Consider the following 15,922-nt stretch of genomic DNA (forward strand, 5'->3'; position numbering starts at 1 on the left):
TGCATAGACTGCTGTAACGATCGGTGAGCACAGAGAGTATCTGATTACCGGTGATCTGCAGTATCACTGGGAATACAGATATATACCAGATTATAAGTGATCTGCAGTCTCACCGATAATCCGATATACTAGCTAACCTCTGTTCACCTGAGTAGAGTGTAGTGTTTGGTGTAACAGTAACACTTTGAGGACTAGGCCTCAGTGCAGCAAGGAGTACTGCACAGATTCCTTCCGCAGACCTGAGCTCTCCAAGACGGGAGGAGTCAGACTGACAGTAGGAAGGATGTCTGGAAGTGACCCTCAGGAGGAAGGGTCGCTAACAGAGCGAGAAACCGCCTCTAACGGTAAGGTCGGTTCTCGAGGTCGGACAAGCCAGGTCGTACACACACAGACAGATAAAGTACAAGATCAGGAGACAAAGGCGGAGTCTAAGTACAGGCAGGGTTCGGCAACGGGGTATCAGAAATATCGAGGTACAGAATCAGGAGGCTGAGGCGGAGTCTAGAAACGAGCCGGGGGTCGGCAACAGAGTGTCAGAAATATCGAGGTACAAGATCAGAGTTCAGAAGGGTAGTCAAGGCAGGCAAAAGTCATAACAGATAATCACAATCAAACTAGTACTTTAGCTATCAACAGAATCTAGCTAAGTGTAGGATTACAGCTCCAGCTGGTCCCGGCACACTTGCGGATCTGACTACGGATCTGGGTGCTCCTACATATGTGATCGCAACGCCAGACAAAGAGCAAGTGAACAGCCAGCAGTATATATACACAAGGACCTTTCCAGGACCTCCCTAATTGCTGGACCAATGAGAGTTGTGGAAAATGTCAGCTGACCCGCCTGGTCAGCTGACTCACTTCTGGCTGTTATTTAAACTCAGCCTCTGTGCGCGCGCGCGTGTCACTCTGAGCCTTGGTGGACTATCAGTCCCAGCCACACCAGTACTGTCTAGAAATGTATTTTGTGAACCGCTTGCGGGGGCCGCCTCCAATGCGGATTCCGCCGTTCTCAATGCGGATTCCGCCGTTCCCAATGCGGATTCCGCCGTTCCCAATGCGGATTCCGCCGCTCTGCCTAAGCGGCATGCGGCGGTTTTTCCGCGTTGTGACGCCATGCTGGATGCGGAAACAGCCACCTCACCTTGAGAGACGGCGGCTTTTCCGCGTTTCCTTACAGTACCCCCCCCCCCCCCCCCCCGAGGAGTGGACTCCGGACAACTCCTACCAGGTTTCTCGGGGTGTAAGGCATGAAACTCCCTCCTTAACTCGTCTGCATGCATGCGTGAGCCCGGTACCCATTGCCTCTCCTCAATGCCGTACCCTTTCCAATGTACGAGGTACTGTACCGAGTTTTGTACCGTGCGTGAATCTAAAATTTTTTCCACTTCATATTCGGGTTGGGCATCTACTAACACAAGAGGAGGAGGAGTGGGGCCCACCTGGACTGCTGGTTTAAGAAGAGACACGTGGAAGGACCTAACCCCCCGCATGCTGGTGGGAAGGTCAATGGTATAAGTAGCATCGTTGATCCTCCTGACTACCGGAAATGGACCCACAAACCTGGGACCAAGCTTGTCAGAAGGTTGTCTCAAGGTCAGGTGACGGGTTGACACCCAAACCAAATCTCCTGGTTGAAATTTCCACTCTAACGTGCGTTTTTTGTCAGCCTGACCTTTCTGACTCTGAAATGCTTTTACCAGGTTATTCTTAATGGTCCACCACATGTCCTTAAATGACCTTTGCCAAGCCTCCAAGGCTGGAAATGGAGTGGACGCAATTGGCAATGGAGAGAATTTAGGTAGTTTACCGGTTACTATCTGGAATGGACAGAAACCTGAGGAAGAACTCTTTAAGTTGTTGTGGGCAAATTCTGCATAAGGTAAAAATTTAACCCAATCACTCTGCGCCTCGGCAACGTAACATCTCAGAAATTGCTCTAACGATTGATTGACCCTCTCCGTCTGGCCATTTGTCTGTGGGTGGTAACCCGAGGAAAACGACAGTTTCATGCCCATTTGGTGACAGAATGCCCTCCAAAATTTTGAAACAAACTGGACTCCCCAATCGGACACTATGTCTTCTGGAATGCCATGCAGTCGAAAGACATGGGTGATAAATAAATCGGCCAGTTCCTGGGCCGAGGGGAGTCCCTTCAGGGGCACGAAGTGGGCCATTTTACTGAAACAGTCGACCACCACCCAGATGACCGACATGCCTTCAGACCTAGGAAGCTCTCCCACAAAATCCATGGACAAGTGGGTCCATGGTTCACTGGGGGTGGGCAAAGGCTGCAGAGTACCTACAGATGCCAGCCGGGAGGGCTTACTTTTTGCGCACACCGCACATTCCCTGACAAACTCTTTGCAGTCAGCTGCTAGCGAAGGCCACCATGCACATCTGGCCACGAGATCTTGCGTTCTAGACGCACCAGGATGTCCCGCATTTTTATGAGAGTGGACCATCTCCAAGATCTGGAGACGGAAAGGTAACGGGATAAACAATACCCCGTCTGGTTTCCCTTCCGGGATATCCTGCTGGAAAGGACTCAAAGTCTCCTTCCAGTCCTCCCAAGTCTCAGTAGCGGCTAACACCACCCTTCGTGGGACAATGGTCTCGGGAACAGAGGGCTGTGCTGTCTCCGGCTCGAAACACCTAGAGAGTGCATCTGCCTTGGTATTCTTACTACCTGGCGTGTACGTAATCAGGAATGTAAATCTCGAGAAAAATAGAGACCATCGAGCCTGCCGAGGGCTTAACCTTTTAGCCCCCTCGATGTATTCCAGATTCTTGTGGTCGGTATAAACCGTGATAGTGTGCTCAGCTCCCTCTAGCCAATGACGCCACTCTTCGAAGGCCAATTTGATGGCTAGGAGCTCCCTGTTGCCTATATCATAGCTTCTCTCCGGGAAAAATAGGCACACGGGTGTAATCTACCCTGGAGACCAGAATGCTGAGACAGCACAGCCCCCACCCCGACCTCCGAGGCGTCTACCTCAACAATAAACGGGAAGGAAGTGTCCACATGTCTCAGTATGGGCGCCGAGCAGAACAACCCTTTTAAAGTAGAAAATGCCTGTAAGGCCTCGGGAGGCCAATGAGTGGTGTCTGCCCCTTTTTTAGTAAGGCTAGTGAGGGGTGCGACTACTGTGGAGTACCCCTTTATAAACCTTCTATAATAATTCGCAAACCCCAAGAACTGTTGTAGCGACTTTAACCCCACCGGCTGCGGCCACTCCAGAACCGCGGAGACCTTGGCAGGGTCCATAGACAGACCTGAGGTGGAGATTATATATCCCAGAAAGGCAACCGACGTAACCTCAAAAATACACTTCTCAAGTTTAGCGTATAACATATTCTGCCTCAGTTTGTCTAATACAATCCTGACATGGGTTCTGTGTTCTGAGAGGTTGTTAGAAAAGATGAGAATGTCATCTAAATAGACTAAAACGAACTTCCCTAACACCTCCCTAAAAACCTCATTGATGAGCTCCTGGAAGACGGCCGGGGCATTACATAACCCGAAGGGCATCACCCTGTACTCGTAATGCCCGTCAGGGGTATTGAAGGCCGTCTTCCACTTGTCGCCCTTTCTTATACGCACCAGATTGTATGCCCCCCATAAATCTAGTTTTGAAAATATCCTAGCCTCCGTGACCTGTGTGAATAAATCGTCTATAAGTGGCAACGGGTAGCGATTCTTTACTGTGATTTTGTTAAGGCCACGATAATCGATACAAGGCCGTAAGCCCCCGTCTTTCTTCTTAACAAAAAAGAAACCTGCCCCAGCGGGTGACCGGGATGGCCGAATGAAGCCTTTGGCTAAGTTCTCACGGATATACTCCTGCATGGCTAGTTTTTCGGGGCCGGATAAATTATACAAATGGCCTCGAGGAGGCATACACCCAGAACGAAGGTCAATAGGACAGTCAAACGGGCGATGCGGGGGCAATTTATCCGCAGCCTTGGGACAGAACACATCAGCATAATCCGAGTACTGTTCTGGTACACCTTCCACCTGTACCCTGGTTTGACCCAATGTCAGCCTCCCCAAACAATGCTGGAAACAATGAGGTGACCATGCTGTTAACTGCCCTGTGGCCCAGTCTATCTGCGGAGAATGAATTTGTAACCACGGCATGCCTAGGATGATTGTGGAGGTGGACATATGTAATACAATGAACTGCAGTCTCTCTCTGTGCAGCACCCCTATAGTGACTCCCACTTCTGATGTCTGTGATAACGGGTGATTCCTCTGCAGAGGGGAATCATCCACTGCTGTAACCTGGACGGGTGGTTTTACCGGGGTGAGTGGAATACCCAACCTTTTAGCAAACTCAAAGTCCATAAAATTAGCTGCAGCGCCAGAATCAACAAAGGCTTCCTTGAGCTCGGTCCTATCCTCCCATGTAATCGTACACGGGAGGAGCAACCGTTTATCCTCTAGGGACAGCTCAGACCGACCAATCTGCATTGACTCGGGAGAAGGTGGGATCACTGGGGTTGTGGCGCAAGACACCATTCTGACACAGTGACTACTCCTGGTTTGTCTTTGATAGCGCAACCTGCGGTCGATTCGAATGGCCGCTGAGATGGCCTCATCGACTGTTCTGGGCTCGGGTTGACTTAACATTAGGTCGGAGACCTCATCCGACAACCCAGACAGGAAATAATCTAAGAGGGCATAGGTGTCAAACCTGGCCGTAACTGACCATCTACGAAATTCTGCCGCATAATCCTCGACCGGACCTCTGCCTTGTCGCAAAAGTTTGAGCTTCTGCTCAGAGGACGCAGCAAGGTCAGGGTCATCATAAATTACGGCCATGGCCTTAAAGAATTCCTCTACCGAGGTCAGAGCAGTATCGGTAGGAGGCAGGTTGTATGCCCATGACTGGGAGTCACCAGTCAGCAAAGTCTTAATAAAGGTGACCCGTTGGGTCTCAGTCCCCGAGGATCGGGGTCTCAACTCGAAGTACGATAACACTCTACTCTTAAAATTCCGGAAGTCAGACTTGTGGCCGGAAAATTTATCAGGTACAGGCATACGTATGTCATCACTAGGAGGGGATCGCACCGAATCAACTGACGTCTGAAGGGTTTGCACAGAGCCTGTTAGAGCATCGATTAAAGCTTTGTGCTGGCCCAGTGCTTGATGGATGGTATCCACCGAAGTGGCAAGCACAGTCAGAGGGTCAGCGCGTGCGTCCATCTGTTATTTGGTCTGGCGTTCTGGAACGATCGGTGAGCACAGAGAGTATCTGATTACCGGTGATCTGCAGTATCACTGGGAATACAGATATATACCAGATTATAAGTGATCTGCAGTCTCACCGATAATCCGATATACTAGCTAACCTCTGTTCACCTGAGTAGAGTGTAGTGTTTGGTGTAACAGTAACACTTTGAGGACTAGGCCTCAGTGCAGCAAGGAGTACTGCACAGATTCCTTCCGCAGACCTGAGCTCTCCAAGACGGGAGGAGTCAGACTGACAGTAGGAAGGATGTCTGGAAGTGACCCTCAGGAGGAAGGGTCGCTAACAGAGCGAGGAACCGCCTCTAACGGTAAGGTCGGTTCTCGAGGTCGGACAAGCCAGGTCGTACACACACAGACAGATAAAGTACAAGATCAGGAGACAAAGGCGGAGTCTAAGTACAGGCAGGGTTCGGCAACGGGGTATCAGAAATATCGAGGTACAGAATCAGGAGGCTGAGGCGGAGTCTAGAAACGAGCCGGGGGTCGGCAACAGAGTGTCAGAAATATCGAGGTACAAGATCAGAGTTCAGAAGGGTAGTCAAGGCAGGCAAAAGTCATAACAGATAATCACAATCAAACTAGTACTTTAGCTATCAACAGAATCTAGCTAAGTGTAGGATTACAGCTCCAGCTGGTCCCGGCACACTTGCGGATCTGACTACGGATCTGGGTGCTCCCACATATGTGATCGCAACACCAGACAAAGAGCAAGTGAACAGCCAGCAGTATATATACACAAGGACCTTTCCAGGACCTCCCTAATTGCTGGACCAATGAGAGTTGTGGAAAATGTCAGCTGACCCGCCTGGTCAGCTGACTCACTTCTGGCTGTTATTTAAACTCAGCCTCTGTGCGCGCGCGTGTCACTCTGAGTCTTGGTGGACTATCAGTCCCAGCCACACCAGTACTGTCTAGAAATGTATTTTGTGAACCGCTTGCGGGGGCCGCCTCCAATGCGGATTCCGCCGTTCTCAATGCGGATTCCGCCATTCCCAATGCGGATTCCGCCGTTCCCAATGCGGATTCCGCCGCTCTGCCTAAGCGGCATGCGGCGGTTTTTCCGCGTTGTGACGCCATGCTGGATGCAGAAACAGCCGCCTCACCTTGAGAGACGGCGGCTTTTCCGCGTTTCCTTACAACTGCACTGTCTGATGTTCACACTGCATGCGCTGAAGCAGAAGCTAGCAGAGAAGCAGCAGTTCCATAATTACCTATCTGTGGCTGAGCTACCATCGTTCTCCTCCTCGAATCTCCCTGCGTGTTCTGTTTTGTGCTCCTCTTCGCAATGTCAAACCGCAGAGGGAGTGGCCCAGAGCAGAGCATGCCTAGAGACTTGAAGAGGAGGAGGACAGCACAATACAGGTAATTATGGGTCAGCTGATCTACTGCCAGCTGCAACACCGCCCTAGCTCTCCTGCCGTCCTAGTCCTGGGCCTCCACTTCTCAGCACATGAAATAGGGATTTGCAAAGAGGGAAAATAACTTGCTGGGTGAATACAACGCTCAAGTGAGTTATTTTCTGCCTAGTAGCCAGGTGATGATCATTAGAACTGCATTAGGTGACGGTCTCATCAGCTAATATTAGAACTCACTAGCGCTTATTGCCGGCAAGTTAAGGAATTGTATAGTGCACAAAATTCCAAATACATCACCAACACTCTTGAAGTTGATTTTACTCGAACTCAGAACTGAATGTACAGTTTTGTTGCAGACACACAAAAACTGATTGCATACATACCAAATTAAAGACTAGAAAATTATTAAAAATCATACCATAACTTCTGGATCCTGCAGTTGGGATGTGTTAAAACATGTAGCATAACAGCAGCATCTTCATCCTTCAAGTCATTTTTTGAGAGTCTAGAGGGAAATTTGAGAAGCAAAAAACATGTATGATGCAGAGTTAAAATTAAACTATATTTAACACATTTTCCTTCCTAACATGTCAGCAACCAACCTCTTCTTCCATATACAATTACTGCTGTGTACAATATATATACTCAATATCAATACTCATTCCTGCTATAATTATTTTAAAACTTGCCCATACCTGTCAATACTAATCTCCCCATTGCAACATATCCTACAGCCTGGCTGCATTATGTCCTGAGGGTAGTATTGCAAAGTATACGTACAAAGTATAGCAATATAAAACATATATCAAGCTTAATGCTGCCAGGCCCTTCTCTCTCCACCCTCCCTCTCCCGTGCAAAGCTGTAGCCACAATGCTTGCACATGTGCACACCTCCAACAGTGGCTGAAAGTGTATAGCACAGAGACCCAAGGCCACCAACACAGGAGCTTGGTTGGACAGGGGGACACGGTCATGGAGTACATTTTGCAGTTTGCACCTACAGGATATAGTCACTTATTACATTTTGTGGGCTCCACTGCCAGTGTGTGAGAGGAGGAGCATAACCTTTCAAAATATATTTAAAAATAAATTATATATAATGAAAATCTAGAAACAGATATAAATAATTTTTGATAGTAGAATAAAACAGAGCCACAAGGAAGATTAAAATACCCTTAAAATACTCTAAAAAAAAATAAAACAAAAAAGGTTGTGGTGGACTTACATCCCTACTGAAGACTTGAGTCGATGGAAAGATATGTCCACCACTACCTCCTATTTTTTACTGTTTTTAGTGTATTTTATTCTTCCTGGTGCCTCTGTTTTATCCTATTACTTATGTTTGTCCACCCTAGGTGAAGGGGTGTACCCCCTGTTTTCTGATCTACCGAGAGTGACTTCTTAAACCGAGTGGGGTTTGGTTTAACCGCCCCACCTGCCTATACAGTGGTTGCCTTAGCGGTAAGCCTTCCTTGTGAGTATTCATTCACATTGATTTTATTAACATGACTTTAACATACTACACTATTGTGGGCTCTTGATTTCCTTTTGTTTTTACAAATAAATACTTTTCGTGTTGCACTAGCAGTAAGGATGTGCTCTGCACGAAGAAGTGCAGTTTTCATGAAGACAGAGACAGAGTGTTGAAACCTGGTAGCTAAGTTTTGAACCAGGAGAATTCCCTTGGGCCCTCGCTACCTCTAATCAGAGGTCTGTACCAAATCTGGCATGTTCCCTTGACCACCCCATAAAATGGCCTTGACAGCAGCAAAAAGCCTCTATGCATTTTTCTTGGCTTGTATGTGTAGAGCCGTGGGAGTCTTGCCTTTGTAAATGTATTTTGAGGCTGTATAAGCTCTATGCTGTCCTGTACACTAACCTGAATTCAGCTTGTTGATTCCAATGACGGTCAAATCGAACATAGAGCTACTCAACCAACACTGCTGGTTATAATTTATTTGTTTTGCTATAAACATAAATTCTACTTCTTAATTTTACAATTTAGTGACACAGGAGAGAGATTTTGTTTAGGGTTCGTTAATAAGATACAAATAATTCCAAGTTGATGTAGGATTATGCAATTTTTTGTATGCAAAGTTATGCGAAAATTAAGCACCTCAGCAAGATTTGATTGGTCAATTAATAAACTGTCTATATTTACATAATCCTGCATCAACTCAGAATTATTTGCATCTTATTGACCATCTCTATGTATTTTATCCTTACCTGATATCCTTGACCATATGTAGAAACGGTGCCAATCTCTTCAAGCCTTCACTGTGGATGTAGCAGGAATCCAGATCAAGATATTCTGCTCCTTTGCAAGATTCAAGGGTAAAAGCCAGCACAGTGCAGTGCAGAGGAGTTAAGTAGAATTCAGAAAACTCAAGTGTGCTGTTTGACCCTAAACACTTATACACCAGAGCCTTGTTCCGAGACTCTGAGAAGTAAGAGAGAACAGTCATGCATTTCATTTTATCTTCAGCGTCTTTCCCTCGCTTTGTTATTACTGGGACCAATGTGTGGAGCCAAGTAATTACTTTCCTAGAAGGTTCGGTGGGTAACACTCCTAAAAAACTATTCAACGGAGACCTTGTGGAAGAATCCGAGAGACCACAAAGGAAAGGAATAACCATTTGCCCATAACCATCCCCACAATTGCTGTCTTTCCGGAGAATCAATTGCATGCTATTAGGATGATAGTTAAGATATTGCACTAAGGCAGTGAAGAACTCCTGAATGGTGAGATGTAAAAAGGAAAAGGTGGTTTTGGATTCTTCACGAGATTCAATGATAAAGCTTGACAAGAGTGGTGAGGAAGTATCTATTTTAAAATTCTGAATGTCTCTTTCTACAAACACAAGTTTCTTTTGGTTTATTAGACCATCTTCTGCCAGTCGTCCAAGCGAAGCGAGAAGTTCTTTAGCACCATCTGTTTTAATGCTGTGATTACTCAGCATGTTTGCGACGTAGGTCACAAAGAGTTGAGTTATTGTTTTAGGCAATGATTGTAATGGTGTGTGATTTGTTGGTTGGGGCTTGAAACACATTGACAACACTGTACAGATTATCCAGCAGTAAGAGGGAATATAACAGAAAGTGTACAGTGTATCGTTCTCCTGCACATATTTAAAAACTTGGTCTGATAAGTCCAAGTAAGGGGAAAAAAACTGTTCAAAGTACCTTTTTCTGTCTTCTGAACAAAATCCCATAATTTCAGTTATTCTTTGGAAAACACCAGTTTCAATACTTGCTAGATCGGATGGACGGCTGGTTACTAGTACAGAGCAACCACTGACAAGAGTTTGCTTTATCAAGCTAGTTACAATAACAGAGATATTTATTTTCAATTTTGAATTGTTACAAAGCTCCTTGGAACTGAAGTCCAGATGGTAATTAGTTTCATCTAAGCCATCAAATATAAATAGTAGTCTTTCTGGATTTTCTAAAATAGTTTCGAGATGCATCTTCAGATGTGGATATTCTTTACAAATCAACTCCTCCAAGCTGACCTCAGACAGAAGGTTGAGTTTCCGTAATTTGAAGAAGAAGAGAAAAGTAAATCTTTGGTAGAGTTTACCATTCACCCAGTCAAAGACAAATTTCTGCATCAATGTGGTCTTCCCTATTCCTGGCACACCACTAACAAGCACTGTACGTGGTACACGTCGATATCTGGGACACCAGCGAAACAGCCTGTTTGGAGAAATACGTTCTAAACCTCCCTGTCTCTTCTGAATATAGTATTCTTGAACTCCTCCCATCTTTTCAAGCTCTACTTTGGAACGTTTTATAGCTTGACTTGAGGCAATCATGAGGTCTACAAATCGCACGGTAATAGAATAACTTTGTTGATCCATGTTTGTTCCTGGTGGCTTTTTCTCCACTAGATTCTCAGTTTTCTGCAGCAAATATTGTTTGTGAGTTTCCAAGATGCCTGTTGACAAAATAAGGTTAAACACGATATCAGAACTGAAATTTTAACCAGTTTCACCTTTTGGACGTTGCTGATACGTCCAAAAGGTTGCTACTTTGCTGCTGTGCACCGCTGCACGCTCCCACACGCTCCCGTGCCGCCGCCCGTTAGCCTGGAGATCAATGAATGAGAACACAGTTCCCATTCATTATCTAAGTCCCCGTTAGAAAGATCGATGGCTTCTTTCTGAAGCCGCATTCTTTCTAAAGAAAAAAAAAATTCCCCGTCCTCCCTTCACTTCCTGTAAGCGAGAGTGCTCGCTTACAGGACTAAAAACGATTTTTGACTGTGGCCATCTCGTGGCCAAATAGTAAAACTACATCTACATACATTTCTTTTTTAAATAAATACAATTTATTACATTTAAAATGAACTGTTTACCCCCCCCCCCCCCACACACACACACACTCCAAAAAAATACCCAAATACCGTATATACTTGAATATAAACCGACTTTTTGAGCCCCTGAAAAATGGTGTGTCAGCTTATACTTGAGTCACCTCTCCCGAGTACCCCTGCCATTTGAAAAACGGAGGAAGCTCTCCCTCCGAGTGCCTTGCCGGCATGTGTATAGAGCGAGTGTCCCCATCAAACAATATTGTGGATAGCATGCAGATTTTTGTTGTTATACCCCCCGATATATGCTAAATGATGTGAATTGCACCCTCCCCCTGGGTGGCCCCCCGATATATGCAGAGTGATACGCAACGGAGCGTGCTCCACCACCAGAGGGCGTCATAGCGATGAGACAGAGAGAGGTTGATACGGCATCGAGGTGGACGGAGCTGAACGGGAGTCATACCGATGAGAGAGGCTGATGCAGAATCGAGGTGGACGGCGCTGAGCAGTGAGTAAAGGAAGCACGCTCCGTTGCGCATCACTCTGCATATACCGGGGAGCCACTCGGCGGGAGGGCGCAATTCATATCACTCTGCATATACTTATGGGGCCACCCGGGGGCCACAATTCACAGTCATCACCCCCGCATACCCGCATGTGACGGAGGGGGGAACCACAAAAATGTGCACACCCTAAAAACAGCACTGTTTATGAGGGGGACACTCGCTCTATACACATTCAGGCAAGGCACTAGGAGGGAGATATATAGAGTGTATCTGTGTGAAGGGAGTGCTGTGACATTATTTACAGGCAGCACTCTTCTTGCTGGTACCCTCACTGGCCTTCGATTACTGCCTGGCCTCCACATGGCTCACACTGGGCCAGGAACTAGAGTTGGGCCGAACCTCCGATTTTAGAACTTCCGCGGAAGGTTCGGTTCGCGTTAAAGTTTGCGAACCGCAATAGACTTCAATGGGGATGCGAACTTTGGAAAAAAAAAATTATGCTGGCCACAAAAGTGATGGAAAAGATGTTTAAAGGGGTCTAACACCTGGAGGGGGGCATGGCGGAGTGGGATACACGCCAAAAGTCCCCGGGAAAAATCTGGATTTGACGCAAAGCAGCGTTTTAAGGGCAGAAATCACATTGAATGCTAAATGACAGGCCTAAAGTGCTTTAAAACATCTTGCATGTGTATACATCAATCAGGTAGTGTAATTAAGGTACTGCTTCACACTGATACACCAAACTCACCGTGTAACGCACCGCAAACAGCTGTTTGTGTAGTGACAGCAGTGGCGGGTTCACTGAACAGGAATACAGTGGCGGGTTCACAGAACAGGTACGCAGTGGCAGGTTCATTGAACAGGTATACAGTGGCGGGTTCACTGAACACAACAGGTATGCAGTGGCGGGTTCACAGAACAGGTATGCAGTGGCAGGTTCACTGAACAGGTATACAGTGGTGGGTTCACTGAACAGAACAGGTATGCAGTGGCGGGTTCACTGAGCAGTACAGGTATGCAGTGGCAGGTTCACTGAACAGGTATGCAGTGGTGGGTTCACAGAACAGGTATGCAGTGGTGGGTTCACAGAACAGGTATGCAGTGGCAGGTTCACTGAACAGGTATACAGTGGCGGGTTCACTGAACAGAACAGGTATGCAGTGGCGGGTTCACTGAGCAGTACAGGTATGCAGTGGCAGGTTCACTGAACAGGTATGCAGTGGTGGGTTCACTGAACAGGTATGCAGTGGTGGGTTCACAGAACAGGTATGCAGTGGTGGGTTCACTGAACAGGTATGCAGTGGTGGGTTCACAGAACAGGTATGCAGTGGTGGGTTCACAGAACAGGTATGCAGTGGCGGGTTCACTGAACAGGTATGCAGTGGTGGGTTCACAGAACAGGTATGCAGTGGTGGGTTCACAGAACAGGTATGCAGTGGCGGGTTCACTGAACAGGTATGCAGTGGTGGGTTCACAGAACAGGTATGCAGTGGTGGGTTCACAGAACAGGTATGCAGTGGTGGGTTCACAGAACAGGTATGCAGTGGCGGGTTCACTGAACAGGTATGCAGTGGTGGGTTCACAGAACATGTATGCAGTGGTGGGTTCACAGTACAGGTATACAGTGGTGGGTTCACAGAACAGGTATGCAGTGGTGGGTTCACAGTACAGGTATGCAGTGGTGGGTTCACAGAACAGGTATGCAGTGGTGGGTTCACAGAACAGAACAGGTATGCAGCCAGGAACGAGCTAAGCCTAACTAATCTTTCCCTATGAGAGACAGTCTGCAGCAGCTCGCCCTACTCTCACTAACGCAGGCACACAAGTGACCGTAATGGCCGCCGCTGCCTGCCTTTTATAAGCGGGGGGAGTGGCTCCAGGGGCTAGTGTAGCCAAATTGGCTACACTGGGCCTGCTAACTGTGATGTAGAGGGTCAAAGTTGACCCTCATGGTGCATTATGGGGCGAACCGAACTTCCGCAAAAGTTCGCCTGCGGGACGCGAACGCGAACCACTGAAGTTCGCATGGAACCGTTCGCAGGCAAACCGTTCGGCCCAACTCTACCAGGAACAATAACCTGATTGAGACTGGGCATTGAGCATGCTTGAAGGATAGGAAAGAAACAGCTGCAACCTCTGAGCCCCTGTTCTTATTCCATTAGATAACATTATTTTTAATTATTAGAATAATAATTCCACCCACACCATCAAAAAGTTGCCCATTTACTTACCTGGGGCCTCTTCCAGACCCCCAAAGTCTATCGGGTCCCTGCAGCATTTCCTACCCTCAGCTTATACTTGGGTCACTCGGGTTGGCTTATACTCGAGTACATATGGTAAATTTTTAATAAAAAAATACAATAAAAAACAAAAACAAAACATAAATAGTTACCTAAGGGTCTGAACTTTATTAATATGCATGTGAAGAGCGTATATTACTATTATTTTTTAAATTATAAGCTTGTAAATAGTGATTGATGCAAAACTGTAAAAATGCACCTTTATTTCCAAATAAAATATTGGCGCCATACATTGTGATAGCCTAGGGACATAATTTAAACTGTGTAATAACCGGACAAATGGGCACATAAAATATGTGGGTTTTAATTACGGTAGCATGTATTATTTTAAAGCTATAATGGCCGAAAACTGAGAAATAATGATTTTTTTCCCCATGTTTTTCTTAATATTCCCATTAAAATACGTTCAGAAAAAAAATATTCTTAGCAAAATGTACCACCCAAAGAAAGCCTAATTGGTGTCGGGAAAAAAACAAGATATAGATCAATTCATTGTGATAAGTAGTGATAAAGTTATTGGCGAATGAATGGGAGGTGAAAATTGCATAGATGCATAAGGTGAAAAACGATTGAAGGCTGAAGTGGTTAAAGCGGATCCGAGATGAAAACCTAACTATAACAAGTAACTTGTCTATATATCTTACTAGCTGATTGCCCAGCGTTGCCCGGGTATGTATTTGGCTGGTGTTGGCTCTGCATACTTTTTCTAACCCTAACACACAATTACTCACTGACCAAGTTTGTGAGCTTTGCGGTCTTTGGTATCAATAATTTGCATTGAAATTAAAAAATCTGATTGGCTGTTTGTGGCTCCACACCTTTTTCTGAATTTGAACCCCAGTCACCTAATAACCAACTGTACCAGGTTTGAGGCCTGTGCCATTAACAGTGCAAGAATGGTAGCAATTAAATATTCCCCTTGAAAAGCAATAGGTGAAGTTTGATTCACTTTTGTAGGCTCCACCCACTTTTCTGAATATTAATCCCAGTCACCCAGTGACCAACTGTGCAAACCCTGCCATTAACAATGTAAGAATGGTTGCAGTTTACATTTTCCCAGTGAAATTTGTATTTGTCTCCACCCACTGATGACCCGGCATTGCCCGTGTATGTATTTGACTGGTGTTGGCTCCACACACTTTCTAACCCTAACGCACAAACACTCAATGACCAAGTTTGTGAGCTTTGGGGTCCTTGGCATCAATAATTTGTATATTCCCATAGAAATTAAACAAATCAGATTGGCTGTTTGTGGCTTCACCCCCTCTCCAGCATTTGAACCTCAGTCACCCAATGACCAACTGTAGCAGGTTTGAGGCATCTGCTATTAACAGTATAAAAATGGCAGCAATTTAAATATTCCACTTGAAAATCAACAGGTGAATTTTGATTGGCTATTATAGGCTCCACCCACTTCCCTGAAATAATCAGTGTAAGAAGGGCTGCAGTTTACACTTTCCCAGTGAAATTTGTTTTTGGCTCCACCCACTTTTTGTTACCTGGACACAAAGTCACTACTCAATGACCAAGTTTGTGAGCTTTGGGGTCCTTGGCATCAATAATTTGTATTTTCCCATGAAATGAAACAAATCTGATTCACTGTTTGTGGCTCTGTCCCCTTTTCTAAATTTGAACCCCAGTGATCCAATGACCAAGTGTACCAGGTTTGAGACTTGTGCCATTAACAGTGCAAGAATGGCAGCAATTTTAATATTCTCCTTGAAAAGCGACATGTGATTTTTGATTGGCATTTTTAGGCTCCACCCACTTTTCTGAATATTAATCCCAGTCACCCAGTAACCAGCTATGCAAAGTTTGAGAACCCTGCCATTAACAGTGAAGAAGGGCTGCAGTTTACAATTTCCCAGAAAAAAATCTGTTTTTAACTCCACCCACTTTTTGTAACCTGGACACACTCGTCACTACTCAATGACCAAGTTTGTGAGGTTTTGGGTTCCTGGCATCAAAATTGTGCTAATGGAAGCAGTTTATCCAGCAGAGAAATCTGGCTGTTTTTGGCTCCACCCCTTTACTGAATTTGAACCCCAGACACTTAACGACTGACTGCAGCAGGTTTGAGGCCTCTGCCATTAACAGTGTAAGAATGGCTGCAGTTTCAATATTCCCCTTGAAAATCAAAAGGTGAATTTTGATTGGCTGCTGTAGGCTCCACCCACTTTCCTGAATATTAGTCC

At 45.9% G+C, this 15,922-nt stretch overlaps 1 protein-coding gene across 1 annotated transcript in view; it reads right to left on the reverse strand.

Annotated features, from left to right (window-relative positions):
• Nucleotides 1–15,922, reverse strand: part of LOC137543807 (NACHT, LRR and PYD domains-containing protein 3-like) — a 71,932-nt gene that overhangs the window by 20,456 nt on the left and 35,554 nt on the right. The window contains exons 3-4 of the mRNA XM_068264888.1: nt 8,833–10,543; nt 7,025–7,111 (exon numbers count right to left, since the gene is read on the reverse strand). Coding sequence (XP_068120989.1) covers nt 7,025–7,111; nt 8,833–10,543 — 1,798 coding nt within the window. The remainder of the gene's footprint in view (nt 1–7,024; nt 7,112–8,832; nt 10,544–15,922) is intronic.

This window comes from Hyperolius riggenbachi, unplaced genomic scaffold (assembly GCF_040937935.1).
Source record: "Hyperolius riggenbachi isolate aHypRig1 unplaced genomic scaffold, aHypRig1.pri scaffold_204, whole genome shotgun sequence".
NCBI lineage: Eukaryota > Metazoa > Chordata > Amphibia > Anura > Hyperoliidae > Hyperolius > Hyperolius riggenbachi.